Raw genomic sequence first — 20,629 nt, forward strand, 5'->3', positions numbered from 1 at the left:
TTATATATAATCTAAAATATTCATATTTTAATTTTCAGTTAGTTTCGTTATGTAATGATTAATAGTAGTCATCATTCTTCAAAAAAGAAAAACATTTAGGAATTTTTGATGAATTAATTGTTAATTGCATAAATCATTTATTACTAAAATACTATTTTGAAACATGAAATAAAAATAAAGATATTTCCGTTTAAAAAATTTCTTAGATCTCTTTCAAAATTACAATAAAGTTACTTATCATAGAAAAGAAAAATTTGAAACAAATTAGAATTTGCCATAAGATGCTGCACATTAATTATGTATATAGTTTTGAGTCATTTTTGATCTTTGACCTCTTCCCTCCCTGTTGTATACAATGATGTACTCTTGGTAAACTCTCTTCTGTTTAGTTATTTCTACAATAGTTTATGGGCCACCCTTTAACATTCAAGAAATGACTTTAAAAAGTTTTACAAGTATTGTTTAACCGATAATTTATTCAAACAACAATAAGTAGGCTTGTAAGAAAGCTTATAAATTTGTATGCACCTAACACCATTAAAAAAGTCCATGTAGGCAAGCAATAATACACTGTACACACGTAAGCAAGCAATAATATTCTAATTCTTTTTGCCTCTACGTCCTTACTTTTATCCTTTTATACAGGTGAATTTTAAAAAATAACATTTTGTGTTTATAGATACTTTGTCTATATTGATGTATTAATAATAGACAATAAAGAACGTGTAAGTAATTTTATACATTTTAAGTATCATTGTCGGGTATAATAATGTTGTTTTTAAAAAAATTTGTTATAGAATATTATTGTAAACCTGCTGAAGAGGGACCTTCAGGTCTGAAACACAAAAACAGAGTGTACAAGTGAAAATAAAGATATTTTGTTTTGATTTTTTGACTAAGATCTCCTCTATTTGCTAAACAGAAACTACACCAGTGTAATAAGCCCTATTAATAAAATCCAAAGTGGACAAGGATACAAACAGAAATCGGTGTACAACAATATACTTTTTGTGATCCTTCCGTGTCTTAAACTGTTAATTAATGGGTGGAATATTATAATTAAAAAGAAAAAAATTCTATATAATGATTTAATTCTACGTGTGGTGGAAAGTAACTACTCATTGAGAAATCACTATAATTTTTACAATAATAATGCAGTCATAATAAAATTTGTGTGTGCATGTACATCAATCAATGGGATTTTATAATTCCTACATCAGTGGTGTGAGTAGTGACCAAGAAAGGCTTCATGTATAGTTGCAAAAAAAAGGTGGCCAACTGCTTGTCTATTCAGGAGTGAGCACAGATTGCTGAACACTATGAGGTGTGGAAATCAGTGGTTGCAATGCAGAGATGGTGAGATATGGTGAAGGAATGTCATGCTACAATCTATCTGGTAAAAATGAAGAATTGTCATTTGAAGTTAAAATACCAGAGGTTCAGTTGTGGATGCACAGAAAAGTGGCCATCCATGTACTGTATATCAAGTCCTGAGGAAAATGTGTCATTTGTGGATGGCGCCAGTGACTACATTGAATTTTAAGGTATGTATCCATATTTCCATTTAATAAGGTACTTGTCAAATAATTTTAATCATCTTTGAAGCAGAATTATAGAAATTTTAGAGATTTCTCAATGCCTAGTTATTTTCCACCCACCATGTAGATTAATCTGTGTAACTATAGTATTTTTCAGAATAAGAATGGTGTTTATATGCTGGATGAAAGTATATCATTTCGTTGCCATAGCTAAGAACAAAGAGCGCTTCTAAGTTATATACAGCTAAATAAATAAGCCAATAGCATAGTCTGTTTCATATGAAATGTACTACATCATTGGTTTGCCTGCTTACCTGCTGGTCAGTTAGAAGCACAGAGAATAAAACTTCGAAAATTCAAACATCATGCCATAGACGTCATGACGTTTTAAACATTTTTAAATCATCTGAAATAGTGAATAGCTGCCTCGTTGTACACTGTTGTATTTCCGTAATATCCTGAAATCTTTCTCCATTCAAATGGTTTTTGATTTTAGAAAGAGGGAAAGTCACAGAGAGGTGATCTGGCAAATATGACAACTGTTGCACTTGTGGAATATGATGCTTTGCAAGAAGCTGCTGCACAAGTTGGGGTGCATGGGCAGATGCTTTATGAATTGGAGTTGCCACTTGTCACCTGCCATTCTGATACAATGCAGTTGCACATTATGCTATGGACAAAAAGGGCAATTGCTTGAGGCCCTCACCAACACAGTACCCCAAACCAATCTTTTATAAGAAAATATTTGCCCGAAAAATTTCCTTGAAGGAAAATATCTGAAATCAACAATGTGCATAGGGCCTCCTAATTCAATTTTACTTGGGTGCCCATGAAGCTGTAACACACCATTGAAGCAATGTCATCCTTTTCCAATGGATTGCGTGTCTCAAATGCTGCAAACATGGCCTGTGGACGGTATTCATAATGCATAATCCTTTTATGATTGTAAAAAAAAAACAGTTAGCATTGTCTTGACATTGCTACAGCTTCCTCCTGCTTTTTTGGCTGAGGAGAATTTAGTATCTTCCACTGTGAAGAATGAGAGGTAATACCCATAAATCTACGTTTCATCACCAGTTTCGACAAAACCTATCATAATCAATATTTGATGCAAATTTGATCAGTTTCTTCTGACAATATCGAATCCTTGCGAATCAACTCCCCAGAAATTTTTCGGAGGGAGGTGATCTATCCCGGATACGTCGGGCCTCGTTCCTCATCATTTGGCCTCCCCATTGTGGGCCTGGCTGAATCCACAAGAGGGATGGGAAAAAGGGTCTCTTAGTTTCTACACAGCAAGAAGAGTAAAAAAATAAATATTAAAAAAGTACAGTATTCTTTTCTTTCTCATGCCCAGTATATATTTTTAAATTAATTTATTACTGAATGAATTTTAATTGGACATTATAATATCTGTTATCTTGATGGATAAAAAAATTAAGGTCACATTTCTGTCCTTATTTTCTTAATTATTATTTAGAGAATCGATGAATTGAAAGTAAGTTTAGCAATCCAGTTTTATTTCTTTTTTTAAACAGAAGTTATGTTTCTCCCTCTCTTTAACTGTCAGCAATTCCGATTTCAGCTAATTATAGGAAGTAGTAGTTTAATATTTTTTCAATGTCATTTTTGTTTTAACTCTTTTTCCCATTTTGCACTTAGTAGTAAGAAGGATTAGCTTGAATTAATGGGCAACATTGAGGCGATCTGTCAATGGAAGAAATCTCTCGGGAGAAATTTATATAGGGTCCACCATTGGCCGAGTGGATAAAACCACGTCACGTGAAGTTTTCCGTGTTTTTTCACGCTCGTAACAATTAAATATGTGCCATTTTTTTCTCATAGAAAGTCCTTCCGTGAGGTATCCCCATCGGCAGATCGTGTTGTCGTATACAAAGCCACAACAACAACAACAAAAGAACTTTCTATGGGAATATTCAAGTTCTTTTATCCACCGAACTTGAATCAATTTTCGTTTAATGAAAATCACTGTATAAAATTTATTATTACATTACTATCGTATGAAAACAATAAATATATTTTCCTTGGTTTAATGATGAAGAATTATTTTTGAACCATTAAAATACGGTGGATATAACACTCTGTATTAAAATATAAAACAAAAAAACACTATAATTATATTCTCTTTTTCACTTTACTTAATAGAAATATATATTTTCATCGATCTCAAAATTAAATAGGTATGTTATTTATGACATACATTAATACAAAATAGTTTAAAAAATAATCGATAGATGGTGCCAGCACGTTCATCCTGTGTTTAGTTGTCGAAGAAACATACCTTAGACCCTTTACAATCATTTTTTTCAATCGCAAAAATAGCTTCATTACTTAATTAAGGTGCGTGTTTTAATTGCACATTTGCAATTTTATTCGAGGAATTATTATTTGCTCAGTTTTTCTTCAGTATATTTGCATAAAATCTGTACATAAATAACATAATTTTATTATGTTCTGTTTACAACACACATTATTTTATTATGTTCTGTTTACAACACCTTATTATGATGAGATTAAAAGATGGAATTAATAACCCATAAAATGTTGGATTAGAGTAGTTTAATTAACTAATTTTAATTAATTAAATTTTAAATATTCTAATAGAGATCCCGTAGTTGTAAGATCTTATTTAAATTGAGGAAGAAATTTAAATGGTTATGATTTATATCTTATCATATCCTGCAATTAAATTATTCTAGTTATTTTATACGACGATTCTGAAAATTGTGGTAATCTTAAGTTCACTTTATAATATTTCATACGATTAAATTAAAATATTGAAAGAACTTAGAATCTTTTGAAGATGGGATTAAAGATATTCTTTGCTAGAAATACTTTTGTAAATAAATTCAAACATCCTGTGTGTTATGTTGAAATAATAAACATACCAGCCGACCCTCCTATAACACTGTTGATAATTCCGTTTTATATGAATTCCATGTTGTACGAGTCACTTAGATTTTACAAATACGTGTGCCGGGCTGTGAACGGCTTGCGTATTTGTAAAAACTAAGTGACTCGTACAACATGGAATTCATATAAAACGGAATTATCAACAGTGTTATAGGGGGGACGACTGCTACTGTACCATCAAGTTTCATAGTTTAAAAAAATAGAAAATTAAATTGTGACCATATAAACAATTAAATATAAATATTTTCATATTGATACTGAAATTTGATTTTGGAGGGCGAGCAACAGCGAATTTTTCATATTTCTTCCCTCAAAAACCGGTCGTCCTCCTTTTCCATTGTAGACTTGGCCGAACTCTTAATGGGCATGGAAAATAGACCATTTAGTACCCATAGAGAAGAGAATCAAAAACTGAGTTTTAGCAGATCACTGCAAATCTGTATAAAGGTTTAAGCTCATCAGTGTCCGAATTGATAATACCATTGAATACTGGTAATTTCCTTATCAACAAGCTGACCTCGTGGAGTTTTCTGAATTTTCTTCACGTTTGTATCACCTAAATAGGGGCCAGTTTCCTATAGAAATTACATCTCGAGTCGCGTTGCCATACACAAATAAGAATCAAAACAAAACGATAAAAAATTTGAATTTATAGATGAATGAATTGACAAATTATACTCAAATAATAGAATATACGGAAAAAGTGAGAAAGATTGGATTGAATTGATGGGTAAGGGAACATCACACGTGGACTATATGCCTTCTGGAAAGATTTTTTTTTGGTACGAAGTGACCTCTGTTTATATTTTATACACGTGAAGAAAACACAGGAAGCTCCACTTGGCTAGCTCGTTGGTGAGGTGCGAACTCGCGACCAACTATCATTTTTTAGTGGTGTTAATCATTGCTAAGCTGAGAAAGAATATATTCTGTACAGTAGTGTTGACAATACTGAGAAAGAAAGACAAAAATAATAATAATTTTATCTTAAAAAAAAACGATTATTTAATATTCGTAAGACTTTAAACAATAAGAAATAATTACGAATGCAAAACGTCAATGGTTGCTGCTACTGTCTACAACGTTTTCGTTTTTCTAATTAGTTTTCTTTATAGATTTTTCGAAAATTAGTATTCTCTGTTGTTGTTAAACTTTTAAAATTACTTTTAATTAAACAAAACTTATCTTGTTTAATAATTTTATATTATTTATTCTTCTTGAAAATTGGTTTACTTTCTTTTGATTTATTAGTTATTTTCAATTGGATTATTATAATTCGATAGACAATTTTTAATCTAATAACAATGGATGTTATTTAAAGTTTTTTACTTATTCGATTAAATTTCCTCGCTCCAAAAATTTCGATCGAAAATGCTGTCTCTAATCTACTTACATGCTTCATAGACATTCTCTTGGTTGACTTTTATTTGATACATTCACTATTCTCTCGTCATATGGAATAATTATATTTGTTAAAAGATGCTCTAATAATTCATTTGATTAATTTTTACATTATGTTGTTTTTGTGTATAAACCACTTTAATATAATGAATGAGATTCGACCCACCAACACGTGCGAACCCACAACTAACGTGGAGTTTTTCGGAAAGTCTTCACGTGAAATAGAAGCATGAAAGTCCATTGGAACCCCTTTTTGGCAGATCGTCCACGTGTTGTTTTGCCTTACCTCATCACTCCACTTTCAATTCTTGAGATTGAACGACAATGCGAAAGATTACAGGATGATCCTTAATCGTAATCATGGGGATTTAGAGATAGATATCGACATGTTATTAACTAAACGTTAAGTTAAATAATCTGTATCTTAAGGCCTCCTTCTCATAAACAGTTTATATGTGTATAGCCTAATATTTTGTGAAGGAGGAAGGGTATTTTGTAACGTAAGGCAAATTCAGGCATGAAAGCATGGGATGGTCATATAGACATAGAAGAGAGAGTTAATCTGGTTTGTGTAATAAAACTCGTTCTTTGCAGGGATTTTTCTGATTAGGAATGGCAATCGAAGTGGTCAAGCTGTGTCAAACGTCTGAGATTTTTAGATGGAATAGAACATTGGTTTTCAACGAGTGCCTTGGAACATTTCAGGGAAGCCACTGGAAGAATATAAAATATTGAGGGCAGAGGAACTTCCAGGAGGAGACCATTAGAACTATAAGGGAATCATGCCAATTTCAGTAGAATATAAAAATTTATTTTCTATTTTGTACAGGTTAAGTGTCACATTACAGAAATTCTATTTGAAAATCCAATAACAAGGAGGACTTAGCTGGCGAAAGATAATTTATATGATAAAAATGAAACTATCTACTAGGAATGAAAGTTCCAGAATGGGTGGTGGATAGATTCATTTAGAGTGTAAATTGGCTAATGTCGATGTGGAACTACAAGAATATCTTATGGACGTGCAGAACTATTCATCATTCCAAGCAAGATTCAAGAACAAGAAAGATTTCTGGATTACTGTGGAAATAAAAATAAATTCCTTCAGCTTTGGGACGAGAAAAAATTTTTAGGTTTTTCTCATGTTTCAATTCGGTTCAAGCAGGTTTTACTACAATCACTCATCTGATATTAAAAGCATGAAACAGGTTGGATATTGGTGAACGGGAGATCTTGTGTTTAACAAGACAAATATACAAAAAAAAACTTGCTTCTTTTTAGCCACAACGCTCACACTAAAAGTCTTATTAATTTAAAAGAGTGAATATTCAGAAATATCACTGAAGAACTACTCATTCTCACCTTACACCCAGTCAGCTTTATTCACTAAAAACGGTATTCAAAAACAAACGAGCAGCATCATAAGTGAGTGTGAAATGAGTGACATTTAACCAGGAGGCCTTTTTCCATCAAAAAAGCGTACCTTTATTATAAGTTCTCTATAGCAATTTTATGCTTAATTATAAAGAACATAAGAGAGAACAAGGAGCAATCGAGTACTAATGAGAAAAAAAATGTTTGCTACAGACCATCAGGACACATCAGAAAGGCGTGGGAGTATATAAAAAGTCTCAACTGTAGAGAAACCCAATCGAAATCTACAGGTGGTGGTTCTTGTACTGTACGCGTTAGACAACCAACTCCCTGTTGATCTTGAATAGAGGGTAGATATGTATATATTATTTTAAGCATTCTTCTCTAATGACGTTATTCAACGCACGGACACAGGACGTAGATTTATTCCCATTGATGCTGCGGATGTTACATTAAAAGTTATATAACCGCTAACGACTCCCAAATGGAACCTAAAAATTTTTAGTTTGAACCGAAAAAGTCGTAAATGCTTTTCCTAATCTACTATACAGCACTAACGGTCATAAGATTCGAAACAGCGTGACACTTGTTAAAGATCCAAGATAGAGGAAATGCATTTAGATCGATCAACACGACATACACGAATGGAAATCGGCAACAGAGCAAATTTTTTTTCAGCAGTGGGGATTGATAATAGCTATTGGTAGGACGGATCGAGTGAATGGGAAGAAATTGCATATTAAAAAAGGGACGAGGAGAGCTCTATATTCTTTCCAACTGTCGCTCATCCCAGTGTTAACTCGTATAATATTGTAAATATGTAGTATATGACAATAATAAAAGGAAATTTAAATTTCTTAACTCGAATGTGACGTTCATTTTGCTAAATGGGTCCTCTTTTGAGAAAAGAGTCAATAGATGAACTTCCGGATCCTCCGAAGCTTGGAAGAGCGAGGATAATAAAAAATAGCAAAGATTTTGTAGGAAATCTACCTAAATCGAGTCTATTCTTTGTACTTATTATATATAGACGAGTATAAAAAAGTTCAGTCATCTTACATTATTCTAGTTTATATGCAGTCATTTGTTATTCAGTGTTATCCTCAGTCTAATCATGCGATGAAACATTTGTGATATCATTAATTTTTCACATGCTACGAAACATACTAAGACGTATAACCGTTGAAAATTGAAATATTGTTAAGAAACACGACAAAGAAAGTGATGGATGTAGACGATAGGGTTATAAATACTTATATAAATATATTATAGATTGATTTATGTGAAGTAAAATAAAAAAATAAATTAGAAATTCTCTTCGCACAGTTTTCTTTCAAATAATATTATCCCGAATTTTAATTGAAATAGGGAATTTTTAATTATTTACTAAATAGTTAAACTTTAAAATCCCCGTTAAGTTATAATTTAAATAGATTTATCGAAGTACTATTTAATGTTTTATAGATGAAGGATTTAACTTTGTTTATGCAAATTTCCTCGAATTTAAACTATAAAAATAAATGTATAAATATATTAAATTTTGTTTAAATTAGGAAATATTCTATATAATTCTATTATCATTGATTCAAATTTATATCCTTTTTTCGTACAATAGTAGTCTGCTCCCCATCGATTAATTAATAATTGACGTTGTCAATTGTATCTTAATTTATATAGAAATTTTTTAAAAGATTATACTTATTTAGTATGAAAGAATGTAATTAATAATAGAAAGTGTTATGTACAGTACTACTGTTAGACTGCCTAGAAACTGTTTTGGTTGCCAGCCCTGAAATATTTTAGTCAAGAATTTTCTGTAGCATTGTCATTTGGCTGTTTTCCATTCAGAAGAGTTATTTATTAAAAAAGAATTTACGACAATTCTCAATTCCCAATTTATTTCTGCAAACATTTACAGAATGTTTGAATATTTTTATATAAATTATCAGTAGTATAAACCAAAGAAAAACAAAGGGGTCCAGGTTCTCTTTGGTAAGTAAATAAATGAAGAAAAATTCAGTTAAGTACAGGGAAAAGATCAAAGGCACATATACACGCGTATATACAATATCTAAAGAGTTTTACTTTGTCTAAAGAGCTATTGTCTCCTTCCACATAGCTAGTGGCTACTTCCAGATAGCTAGTGTATACCTCCACATAGGTACTCGATCCCGGAGAGGGGTAAGTGCCTGGCTTGTCTCCCTAACGGTTATTGGTTACGTCTACAACGCTGCAGGGATGAATGTAGATTTGTACGTTGTAACTGGGGCTCCCCCAAATACCGGTTCCCTGCCACCGTGCATTATGCACGAAAGAAAACGTGAAAAATTTCATTAAATTATTTTGAACAGGAGACGGTTATCGGAATAGATTTTTATTTTATGAAATAAGATTTCGGGAATGATAAATAATATATAACTAATATCATATAGAGAATTCTTTTCGTTAATCTTACATCAGATACTTATAAACGAAAGAAGGATTAGGCGTGTCGGAAAGAAATAACCGTGAGATTAATCTACAATTTCCAAAGAAGAGTTTCCAATTTTGTAGAAAGGGCTATTTTCTAATGCCATTAGCAATGAAATCTTATGGAACTCTCTTGTGATTTTATCGATAAAAGGTTTTTATGCGATGACTGTGAACGGATCCGTCCGATTCTCTGAATTGATGGATGATGATGGGGCATAAAAAAAAAGAAATGAATAATTCATTACAGCAGTGTTTTCAATCGTTTTTAACTTAAGTGAATTGAAAAAATCGGCGATTTGCGGTTCTCAGCGTATCTTCAGTTAGATGGTGATCTTACCGATTGTTAACTACTAGATTTGTCTTCAAAGATAAAGTCAGAATTTCAAACTAAAGCTGTGGACATACGTACCGGTATATCTCTATAGTATACATTCGATTCCCAAGGAGTCAATTTTTAATCATATTTTTAATTTATTTAATATAAAATATACACTCTCCACCTATCAAATTAGTAGTGGCTTACCCCCGTACATCATACTTTTCCTTTAATAATAGAGTCGTGTCGGTCATCTATTAATTGCTTTCGGAGGGGGGAGGGAATTTAGAATTGAAATAACTTGACTTCTAATTTGCATAGGAAGTTCGTATATAGTTAATCGAGGACCACCTACATCCAAGGTTTCCATATCTGGATTCAGATTTTATCTATCTAATTCCATTCTCGAGATAAAGGAAGGAAGGACGGACGGACGGACGACAATGAGGATTTATAGGTCTACAATTTTTTCAAATTGCAACCCATTTTCATACGATTTCTCCTACAAAATAATTTTCTAAATAAAATAATAACGTTTGAATTTAGGATAAATAATCAAAATCCGTTTATTTATCTCTTTCAAATGCATAATAATCGTTTCATAAATATTTACTAAAGTACTAAATTATTTATAAAATATAGAAAATTTTTGACGCGTACATATTGATGTAATCGTATTAAAGCTAGCGGCATTCATAATAAAATTTAAAATTTATTAAGACATTAAAGGATGACGAAGGAGGAAAACGTGGCATTCTTATAGAACGTTTAGGGAATTCGTGGAATTTCTATTGATCGAACATTTTCAATAAATGTTTCTTAGTGAAATTTTCAACTTCTAAATTGTTTGGAATGTAATTTAGTTTGTTTATTTGTCTATTTGTATGTATTGAATTATAGAGAAATGAAGGAAAAAAAATCATTAAAATATTACGTGTATATTTAATTACTCAATATATAATAATAATAATATGTATTTTCTTTTTTTACTTATCCATTTCATCCTCCTCCTCCTTTCTATCTTCTTCTCCTCCTTTTTCTCTTCCTTCTGCTTGTAAAGACTTCGGAATCTTTATTAATTTTATTATTATTATTATTAATGCTCTATACAACAACTGCGAGACAACTAAACAGCGTATTTTCTTCTGGAATTTTGAATTGGATTTTATATTTTTTAATGTTCAGAAATTATTTATAATTTCAGTAAGATATATTTTAAAAGTAATAAAATTCTTATATTAATATTATCTTCTGACAGATGGTATTTATATAAGAATTTTATTTTATTTGAATATATGTACTGTATTGCTTTGGTTCGCAGCGGAATCACTCGGCACAGACGATATGATATTGGATGTGGGCTTACTAAGATCCTTATAAAAATCAAGAGGGAATAGGATTTATATCAATCCATGTCGATGGGAAATTTTACAGAATTTCGTCTTACATAAATAGCCCACTAGTGGTCTTCTGGATGAAACCATGATGGTTGATGGGTTCACTCGTGACCAACTGGCACATGTGACCAGAAACACGTGACAACTGTTACGTGTTTCCGGGTTTTCTTCACGTGTCTAGCATCTAAACAGGGGTTAGTTTCTCTTACAAAGTTTTCCCGGGAGGTATCTTTCGGAAAAAGGCAACGCAACATGTGAACAGATCGTCCTGGTGTTACGTTGCTTTATCCTATCAAACTAAATTTTGCATAAATGTTTTTTATTTCAGAAGTTGTATCGAAATATAAAACATTATCGTATTTTTCTTAGAGAATTTCTTTTATTTAAAACGTCTTGTTTTTCTGAGAAAACGCACGTAATAAACAAAAATGATAGTGAAGTGATTATTTTGTATGTTTTCTATAAAGTACGTTGCTCAAATAAGGCCTACTTTTAAAGTTGGCGTAACAACAATCGAAACTGATATAAGCTTATGTGTAAACAAACGTATAACACTAATCACTGCCTACGTAGTAGTGATTAGTGTATTATTCGGCAAATGATTGTATTTCTTTTAAATTAGCTTCACATTGTGCCTTTTTAAGAGCAATGTTCCAAATAAGATCCTCTATTGAGATTCAGTGGCTTATTAATTTTCGTCGCATTTTAGACAAATAAATACTTCCACACCCTCAGGCTGATAACCAATGCACTCACTCATCATGAACCCATTCTTGATTTTTATTAAAGGGAGTTTGTATATTGTTGATTTCGAAAACACGATTTCTAAGTTTTTTGGGATTAAAATAACTCCAATGTGTGAAAAAACGCAGAAATTTTCGTGTACCAACACCTGTTCCTGTGCTTTCGACAGCAGTGGAGTTTTTCCCATTCTCATATCAGTTGAATCTGTTTTCAAATGGTTACTAAACCTCTGCGAGGAATGCTAAACCTGCTATTTACATTTCTCTGACTTTTCCCTTTTTAAACAGCATCCAAGGCTTTGGCCATACCCTTAGGAGTCCAGTTATCTCTTTTTCCCCCCAGTAGCAGGTATAGTTGAATCCTGAAAGAACAAATTTGCTAAGATAATTTTTTAACTTTTGTATTGTATCTAATAAAGTCCATCATTATTATGGTGGGCCTTATAAGGAACACCTGTAGTGCCGTAAGAAGCAGTAAAATATTGTTTTAACGAATGAGATAAACACTACTACCCTTTAATTTAATTTTATTCATAGCCCTAATATTATGATACATTTGCAATTGCTGTATTTTTTTCTAGTGTTAAGACCCCCAAGATTCAGACTCGTAGGCACGTGCCTAGTGGATAATCCGGCACTGGTTCCGAATATAAATTATCATCTTAATATAATGAATTTTAATTTATATAACAAAGGCATCGAGAAAAGTATCACGTAACAATTACAACACTAAATCGTTCATCTGTTAAGAACAATTGAATTGAAATTGTAAACGAAAACATGGCTCCACCGCATACAGCGTATCAAGTGGAAAATTTTGATCCTCATCCTAACGAAGATTTAATATGTAGCATATGCGGATGCGTTTTCTACGATCCAGTAGAATGCCAATGTCTTCACGTTTATTGTAGAAATTGCATTTGCGATTGGTTGAGTTTTCAAAATAACTGCCCAGTTTGCAGGAAATCGGTTAGTTTATTCGAACTTCAACCCGTAGGTCCGATAATAAAAAATATGATAATGAAATTGACCATTCGTTGCCCGAATGCCGTACACGGTTGCAAGCAGAATTTCGCTCTGGAGGAATACGATTCTCACTTGGTTAATTGTGATTATGGAATAATAAAATGCAATAAATGCCAAGAGGAAATGCAAATTAAAGATAGATTTAAACACGAACGATTAGAATGCAACTATCGATTAATTCAATGCGAAAAATATTGCTCTTTGATCTTGCCAGCTAATTCAATGAAATATCACAATTGCGCTAAAGAATTGAAAAACGAAATAAAAAATAAGAAGAAATTAGTTAACGAATTGAAAAATAATTTAAAATATTGTAAGAAACAATTACAAAAAGAAAAACAATTTGGTATATCGAGTAAAGAAGATGAAACAAGTGAAATTGCTAACGATTTTAAAGCTGGTAAATCATCTTCAGCTAATTTTATTAATAATAAAATTAAGAAATTTCTGAATGATTTTCCATGGCGAGTGAATCAAAAAGAACAGCCAAAAGGAACCAACAGTTATTTTGAAAACGTTAATAATTCGCGGGAAGGCAATGGTATTGAATCAGACTTAATTAATGCCAATCCATTGCATCCTGTATCCACATTGCATTATTTTCGTAACCCATCCGACTCAAGTGGAGCAAAAATAGGTAGAGTGAGGACATTAGACGAACCCAATGAATTTATAATACAGGTACGCGCAAATATTGGCACCGAACGTTCTTACGATGATAATGTTAATGAAAATAATGACGCATCAATAGTTATTGGGAATGAAATTTTGAATCAGAATTTCTCATCATCCGATGGATCAATTATAATGGACGAGATGCAAGAACGGAAACGATTTGTGTCATATATTTCATCTGAAATGCAAAGAATTAAAAGTGCTCCGAGAGTAAAATTTACAATACCAAATGTGAGAATGTTAAAACAATACAAATCTTCTAATTCTATTGATATAAATCCAATTAGAGAAGTAGAAACAAAGCGGAATCCATATTTAAATCAGGATGAAGGCGATAGAATACCAATGGAATTACTCGAAAGAAATCGAAATCCTGGGATGTCATCGAAAGATACTTTGAAAATTAATTGTATAAGTGAAAATGAATGCAATAGAAATATATTATTGGGCGAAACAAAGGAGAGAACATTGTCTTTAGATAATAATTCGCCCGTTCAGATGGAAGATCTCTATATTCCCCCATTAGAAGATATAAATTCTACAAGAGATGTAGATAAATGTGAAACTCTGGAGGCACAGAGAGTTAATTTTAAAGTTTTTAATCGCAAAATTCGAAAACTATTGATGAACTGTTTGGGATCTAATCATTGCCACTATAACGACGATAGGGATTTTCTATTATCCGAGAATTTTGATAAGCCGGATGATAAATTAAAGAAATAAATTTTGGAAAAAGAATTATTAATTAAAATACAAAATTAGTTAAATAAAGGTTTATATAATTAAATATTTTGTGTATTTTTAACAGTGTTTTCTTCTTTTCTGCCTATGGGCATTCAGAGGAACTTTTTAATCAAACCCATCGTGGATTCGGCAATAGGGTGGTCGGAAGAGACTACTCATGGAAAAATTCGATAGACTAAGCTTATTATGCTATTATGTAAGATGAATTGTTTTAATTTTAATTAATTAATAATTATGACGTTAAACAATTTTAAAGAAGCAGCCAATGGCTATGGATAAAACAACCAAACACTGATGGTCGCGAGTTTGCAATCAAACACATGACCACGTGTTTTTTTTCGTTTGTAGCATCTAAATAGGGGCCAGTTTTCCGTAGAAAGTCCACCCGGAAGGCATCCTTAGTGGCAAATCGCCCGTGTGTACCATTGCCAAAATCCAACCAAACAAAACCTTTTTTTGTAAATTGGATTGGATTAGATTGATGGAATGCTACAATGCAACACAAGGACGATCTACTGAAGAGGGTATCTTCCGGTGGATTTTCTATGCCTATTTAGTAAAGATAACCCGAAAAACTTCAGGCGGATAACTCAGGTCAGGCACGAACCCGCGACCGCAGTTCAAATTAGTATTTACGATTTTCAGTGCGATAAATTAATAAACAAATCTAAACCTATATAAAGTAATTTACTAGTATTCTTTTAATAAATAAAAGTTTAGCCATTACTTATCTTCTTTATTTCCAAACACGAATAGAAATAAAATGGGTACGAAATGATATTGAAGAGAAATACGAAAATATTACACAAAAAACTTTTTGAAAAATGCATGCAAATGAATAAATTATCGGTTTAAAAAATGTATTTTTATTACATTTGTGACGTTTTGTTTTAAAATTTAGGTGCATTACCATTTGAAAATAAATATATAAATTTTCATATTTATTTTTAATGTCCGACTTCGAATGTCTAAATCAAAATTTAAAGTCTTCTCTTTTGGAGAAAGAAAATGGAACGATTTCATATACAAACTATAAAACTACCGAACACTAGTCGTGGGTTCGCCCCTCGACAGTAGGCTGGGCAGGCCACGTGTCGTTTTCTAAACGTTAATAACACATTAAAGAGGGCCATTTTTCTATAGAAAGCCCTCCCGGAAGGTACCCCCTTCGGCAGATCGCCCTCCTGTAACGTTGTCGTATACAAATAAACCAAATCTTACTCCATCAACCTAATATAATCTATGGAAAACATGAAAATCTTTCTGTACTGTGAAAAAATAATGATATTTATTTATATAACTTTTCGTGTTAATTGCGGGGTGATGTATGATTTGAGCGATGAACAATTGTTCTTGCCAATTTCTTAGTTCCATTTGTTGGAACTAAAAATAATCACAAATGACTAAAATACTTTGACTATTTTTAAGTTTTGACAGTTTCCAGTAAACATTAATTTCGATACCGAGAAGTGCACTTTTTCTTGAGGAAATTCAATATTTCACTTCCTATAAAGTAGATTCTTCTATGCGTAAGAGACAAAGCAAATAAAATACTTCAAGAATTATTTACTTTAGAAAAATACAACCAGTTAGATTTTAATTTATAACATTAAACAAGTTTTTATCATCACTCGCCATTTCGAAATCTAAATATTGGTCGTTTTCAAATGAAATGGTAGTAACTATGTACTGTTACGACACAGATAGATCAGTGTTCTATGAACAAATATAATCTAATACCCGTAAAAAGAATAAAGGAAAAAAAATACGTGAAAATATTTAAATAGTAAATCGATTTTAAAACAAAGGATCCGATTAGATTGATGGAATAATACAAGATGGTGCCTCTCCTCCTTATCGAGTGTCCCGTTTTCTTCACGTGTATTTCTATGAGAATTTCAGTTAAATTTGTGAATTTAGGTATTATTTTACGGTAAATCTAAATATTAAGAAATATTAAATTGTACGAACAATTATAAGTACTATTATAGATTAATTTTACAGAAAAGTAAAGGGTTTTGGTTTTGACACGTGCCAAAAGGATTGTAAGAGAAATTGTCCTTCTTCTCAGTTTGTCAATTATGAGTAATTTTCACGTAATTACTTTCCTTTGGGGTGTATTTTTCTCCTATTGTTTTTTAAGGTCAGGAATGCCCTTCGGTCAAATTGTAATATTCTGAATCAGCACCGAAACGCTTCATTTAATCACTTTCGGCAAAATAGTTCGTTAAATCAAGCGTTAAAGATTTTTAAATTGAGTTCTAGGATAGAAGAAACACGCTTTTGCAATTTTATCAGCTGTTTTGTATCTCTGAAAGATAAGACAAGACTGCTTTTTTTTTGCAATTCAGATTGTAGATAATTTGATTTTTTTTATCAACATTAATTACTGATATTTATCTTTCACCGCATGTGACTAATCTTTCCGGTTACCTTTAGAAATAATAGCTTAAATACTTTATTATTCCTATATGTTACTGGAATTAAATTATGTTTATCGAAGTGACTTTATGCCATAAGATCATTGATTTAATTTATTATTCCTTTGAGAGTAAGCATGAAAAATTTGGTGCAAATCGGTAACAGGGTTTAGGAGTTAATAGGGAATGAAATCGGGGGGGGGGTGCGGTGTCAGGTTACAGTTTAGTCTGTATTTTTCGTAGGATTCTAGAGAGTAAGTATGAAAAGTTTAGTGCAGATCGGTCAACAGGATTAAAGAATATATAGAGAACAGACATTCTAATTTATATGTACAGTACTTGTATAGATAATAACAATAGAATGGAAATTATTTGTATTTTCTGACATTCATATATTGATTAATTAGCCTAAATAATAATATCTTCGTTTAAAAATTACAACAGTAAAAATAGGTTAAGAATAATAAAATACTTATTTAATATTTAATTTAATTGTCAAATATTTAATATATTTATTAAGGTCACATTTATTTTTATTTATATTATCTATTTATTTATAATATGAAAGTATGGCGTGATGTATTCGACTGTCTGCCTCTAAAAATAGTAAGCTTAAACGTTTTATGAAGCAGAATGTTGTTATAATTTGCTATTCTATCTTCATCTTGTGTAAAAAGAAACATGTATAGGTGTGTGTGTATTTACGTTATATTTTATCTGTTTATTCGTATAATCACACTCGTATTAATCTAAATAAACCTCCGAACAAAGGCCAGTAAAGGGAAGATAAAACTAGGCCGTTGTTCGGAGGTTATTTTGTACGCATTTTTATTTAAAGGCCGCCTTTTAGAGGTGTCCTCTATTGTAGGTTCGGCTATAATTTAAATTTCGAGTAACAAATGTAACCGATACATTTATCCAGTTACGTTATTTTTCTTTTAGAACCTCTTCCAGTTGTTATGACTCATATTTGATTGCAACGTCGTGTATACATTTTTAACCGTAACTGTAAAACTGTTTCCTGTTCGTAAACACAGTAACTTCATTTATTATCTTCCACAAACACAAAGCAATAACGAAATTACGATCCTTCCTCGGAAATCTTAATTACACCCTATCGTAGAGGTGAAGCTTTTAAAGGCTGCAGTATACGTAAACAGGGATTATATCATCATTCCTACTGTTGATAACGTCAAGTAATTGCGATTAATGTTATTAAACAAAACAAGATTTATTTCTCCTGCACAAAAAAGGATCCCTTTATTAAAATGCAAAGGGCGTTAATCGGTTTTGTTTATTCAAAAAATAATAATAATAAAAATAAACACCCTTGCCACCTACAAGAGTTGAGGTCAATTCGGGTCATCCTACACCGTTTGGATTCGAGCCAACTTCATCCCCGTGTTTTCCTTTAAAAAAAAGGGTCCATTTAAACAACGAATAAATAAATAAGTATATAGACTAGGTATTATAATACAAACCTATGATGTTTCTTAGAAAAATCCAATTTTAACCGAGAGGATCTTATTATATAATTAAGGTTGTCGAATGATTGTCGTTTTGTTTTGAATACCTGGAATATTAGTTATTTGCCAAGAAAAATATAACAAACCTTATGGCCTTGCACAGACATCCAGACATGCGCAACATCGATCGTCACCGCATAGGTAAAGTCATCGGACGAAAGAGAGAGACACAGAGAGAGAGGGAGAGAGATGAGAGGAGCGGATCGTTGATGTTCTGCAAAGCGCCTACTGGGCCGATGTTTAACATGGGAAGTGTTAGAATCTCATTAAAATGGAACCAAAAGTGACATCATGGTGGGCTGTTTGGAGTTCTGTAAGGTGGGTGCACGGGAAAACAATAAAACTAAGATAAAATTGAAATTCGCGAGCGGCATCCACAATGTGTTCCAAAATGCGTCGTGTGCTAACTCTTGTGACGTCATATTGCGACAGTATTAGGTCTTTACGAACTTTGACCTTTTTTTTTTTACGTAGCTAAAGAATATATATATATTTTTAAATTTTTATATCGAGAGCGTATCAATTTAAATTGAAGCAATTCTCTGGCTTAAGATAATTAAGGATCGTATATTTATACTTCAACTTATCGTCGGTGTAATTATTACTTTTTAAAGTGTAATTTAGATGTCGAAAGATACAGTAAAGGAGAGTAAATTTTAGAATTTTTAATTCCCTCATCACGTATTTTAACGAATTATTCTAATCTTACGCATCAATTACGTACGTTGCGTAAGTTTTGTGGTTAAATTAATAAAAATTTAAGTTTTTTTTTAAAATAATTATACTTTAAGAGACCGAATACCGTATAACAATGGCGCCTGTGATTAGAAATAAACTGGTAGATAAATAAACAATCGTTTTATTTCATTTAATCGGTCGATTTGTGGAAAGAAAATGAATTAATTTAGTTTATTTTTACCTTTAAAAATTTCGAAATTTCTATAAATTAATATACAAATTTTCGAAAATTTAAGTACAAGTCGACCCCCCTATAACACTGTAGATAATTCCGTTTTATATGAATTCCATGTTGTACGAGTCACTTAGATTTTACAAATACGTGAGCCGTTCACAGTCCGGCACACGTATTTGTAAAATCTAAGTGACTCGTACAACATGGAATTCATATAAAACGGAATTATCAACAGTGTTATAGGGGGGTCGACTTGTATGTCTGACCTTATTTTTTTTTAAACTACTTTCATTCGGTATAAGCTCCAATTTAGTTGTGTTTAAATGAATTTTTTTTTTTCACATCGATTGAGATTTTTTATGAAAAAAATCGAATTTTTCCGGCCATTTTAAATTTAAATATTAAAAGAAGACATCATCGCCATCAAATCTTTCCTTAGAGTTTAGAAATTAGAGAAGTTTTCAATTAAAAGAATGCATTTATTAAAAATTAATTCGCGAAATATCCTTAAATTCTCCTTTCTTCTGTGATTAAAACAGATGTTATTTTCATACCGATTAACCGAAAGTTTCATTACTAAATAGATTAATCAATAAGTTATATATATATATATATATTTTTTCTATCGTTTAGAGTTAATGAGTTAGTAATTTCAATTACAAAATGAAATTTTTTTTCTCTCACGTATAATACAATAGAACCCCCCGATTTAACATTTAAAATACATTCGTTTTAACGCACTTTCGTCCATAACGGAAACGTTAAATCGAGGGCCTAATATATATATATATATAAGGAATTTAATCTCTGATCAAATTTAACATCTTCCCATTACATCCCATGAGAAAAAAATTTATAGATTTATAGAGTTAGACGGATATTTCCGCTTTGCACAATTCAGATCATTTAATAATCTGGACGATGCAATTGAACTCTTATATTGAATGAAATTCTCTCTTTTTTTTCCTACGAGAAAGCTTTTACGAATTGTATAATTCCCTCTATTTTGCTCATTAAAGTACAGTCGACCCCCCTTATAACACTGTTAATTTTTCCGTTTTATATGAATTCCATGTTGTACGAGTCACTTAGATTTTACAAATTCGTGTGCCGGGTGTGAACGGCTCACGTATCTGTAAAATCTAAGTGA

General features: G+C 31.6%; 2 protein-coding genes across 4 annotated transcripts in view; both read left to right on the forward strand.

The window, feature by feature from the left end:
- LOC111635815 (FERM domain-containing protein 4A-like) overlaps window positions 1-20,629 on the forward strand; it is a 92,301-nt gene that overhangs the window by 13,267 nt on the left and 58,405 nt on the right. Inside the window, exon 1 of one of the 3 annotated variants that reach the window (XM_023380911.1) lies at window positions 18,472-18,884. The exons of the other annotated variants lie outside the window; for them this stretch is intronic. Within the exon in view, the coding sequence (XP_023236679.1) occupies window positions 18,858-18,884 (27 nt within the window). The 5' untranslated portion in view covers window positions 18,472-18,857. Of the gene's footprint in view, window positions 1-18,471; window positions 18,885-20,629 lie in introns of those variants that run through there. 3 annotated transcript variants of the gene reach the window in all.
- LOC111635817 lies at window positions 12,309-14,663 on the forward strand. The gene has a single exon (XM_023380918.1). The coding sequence runs from the start codon at window positions 12,956-12,958 to the stop codon at window positions 14,597-14,599; it is 1,644 nt and encodes a 547-aa protein (XP_023236686.1). The 5' UTR covers window positions 12,309-12,955; the 3' UTR covers window positions 14,600-14,663.

The sequence above is a fragment of the Centruroides sculpturatus genome, unplaced genomic scaffold, assembly GCF_000671375.1.
Source record: "Centruroides sculpturatus isolate CEXI.00-Female unplaced genomic scaffold, Cexi_2.0 scaffold881, whole genome shotgun sequence".
In the NCBI taxonomy this organism is placed as follows: domain Eukaryota; kingdom Metazoa; phylum Arthropoda; class Arachnida; order Scorpiones; family Buthidae; genus Centruroides; species Centruroides sculpturatus.

Bases quoted from the DNA above. Each gene is read 5' to 3' on its own strand.
- LOC111635817 (XM_023380918.1), top strand. From the start codon at position 12,956: ATGGCTCCACCGCATACAGCGTATCAAGTGGAAAATTTTGATCCTCAT.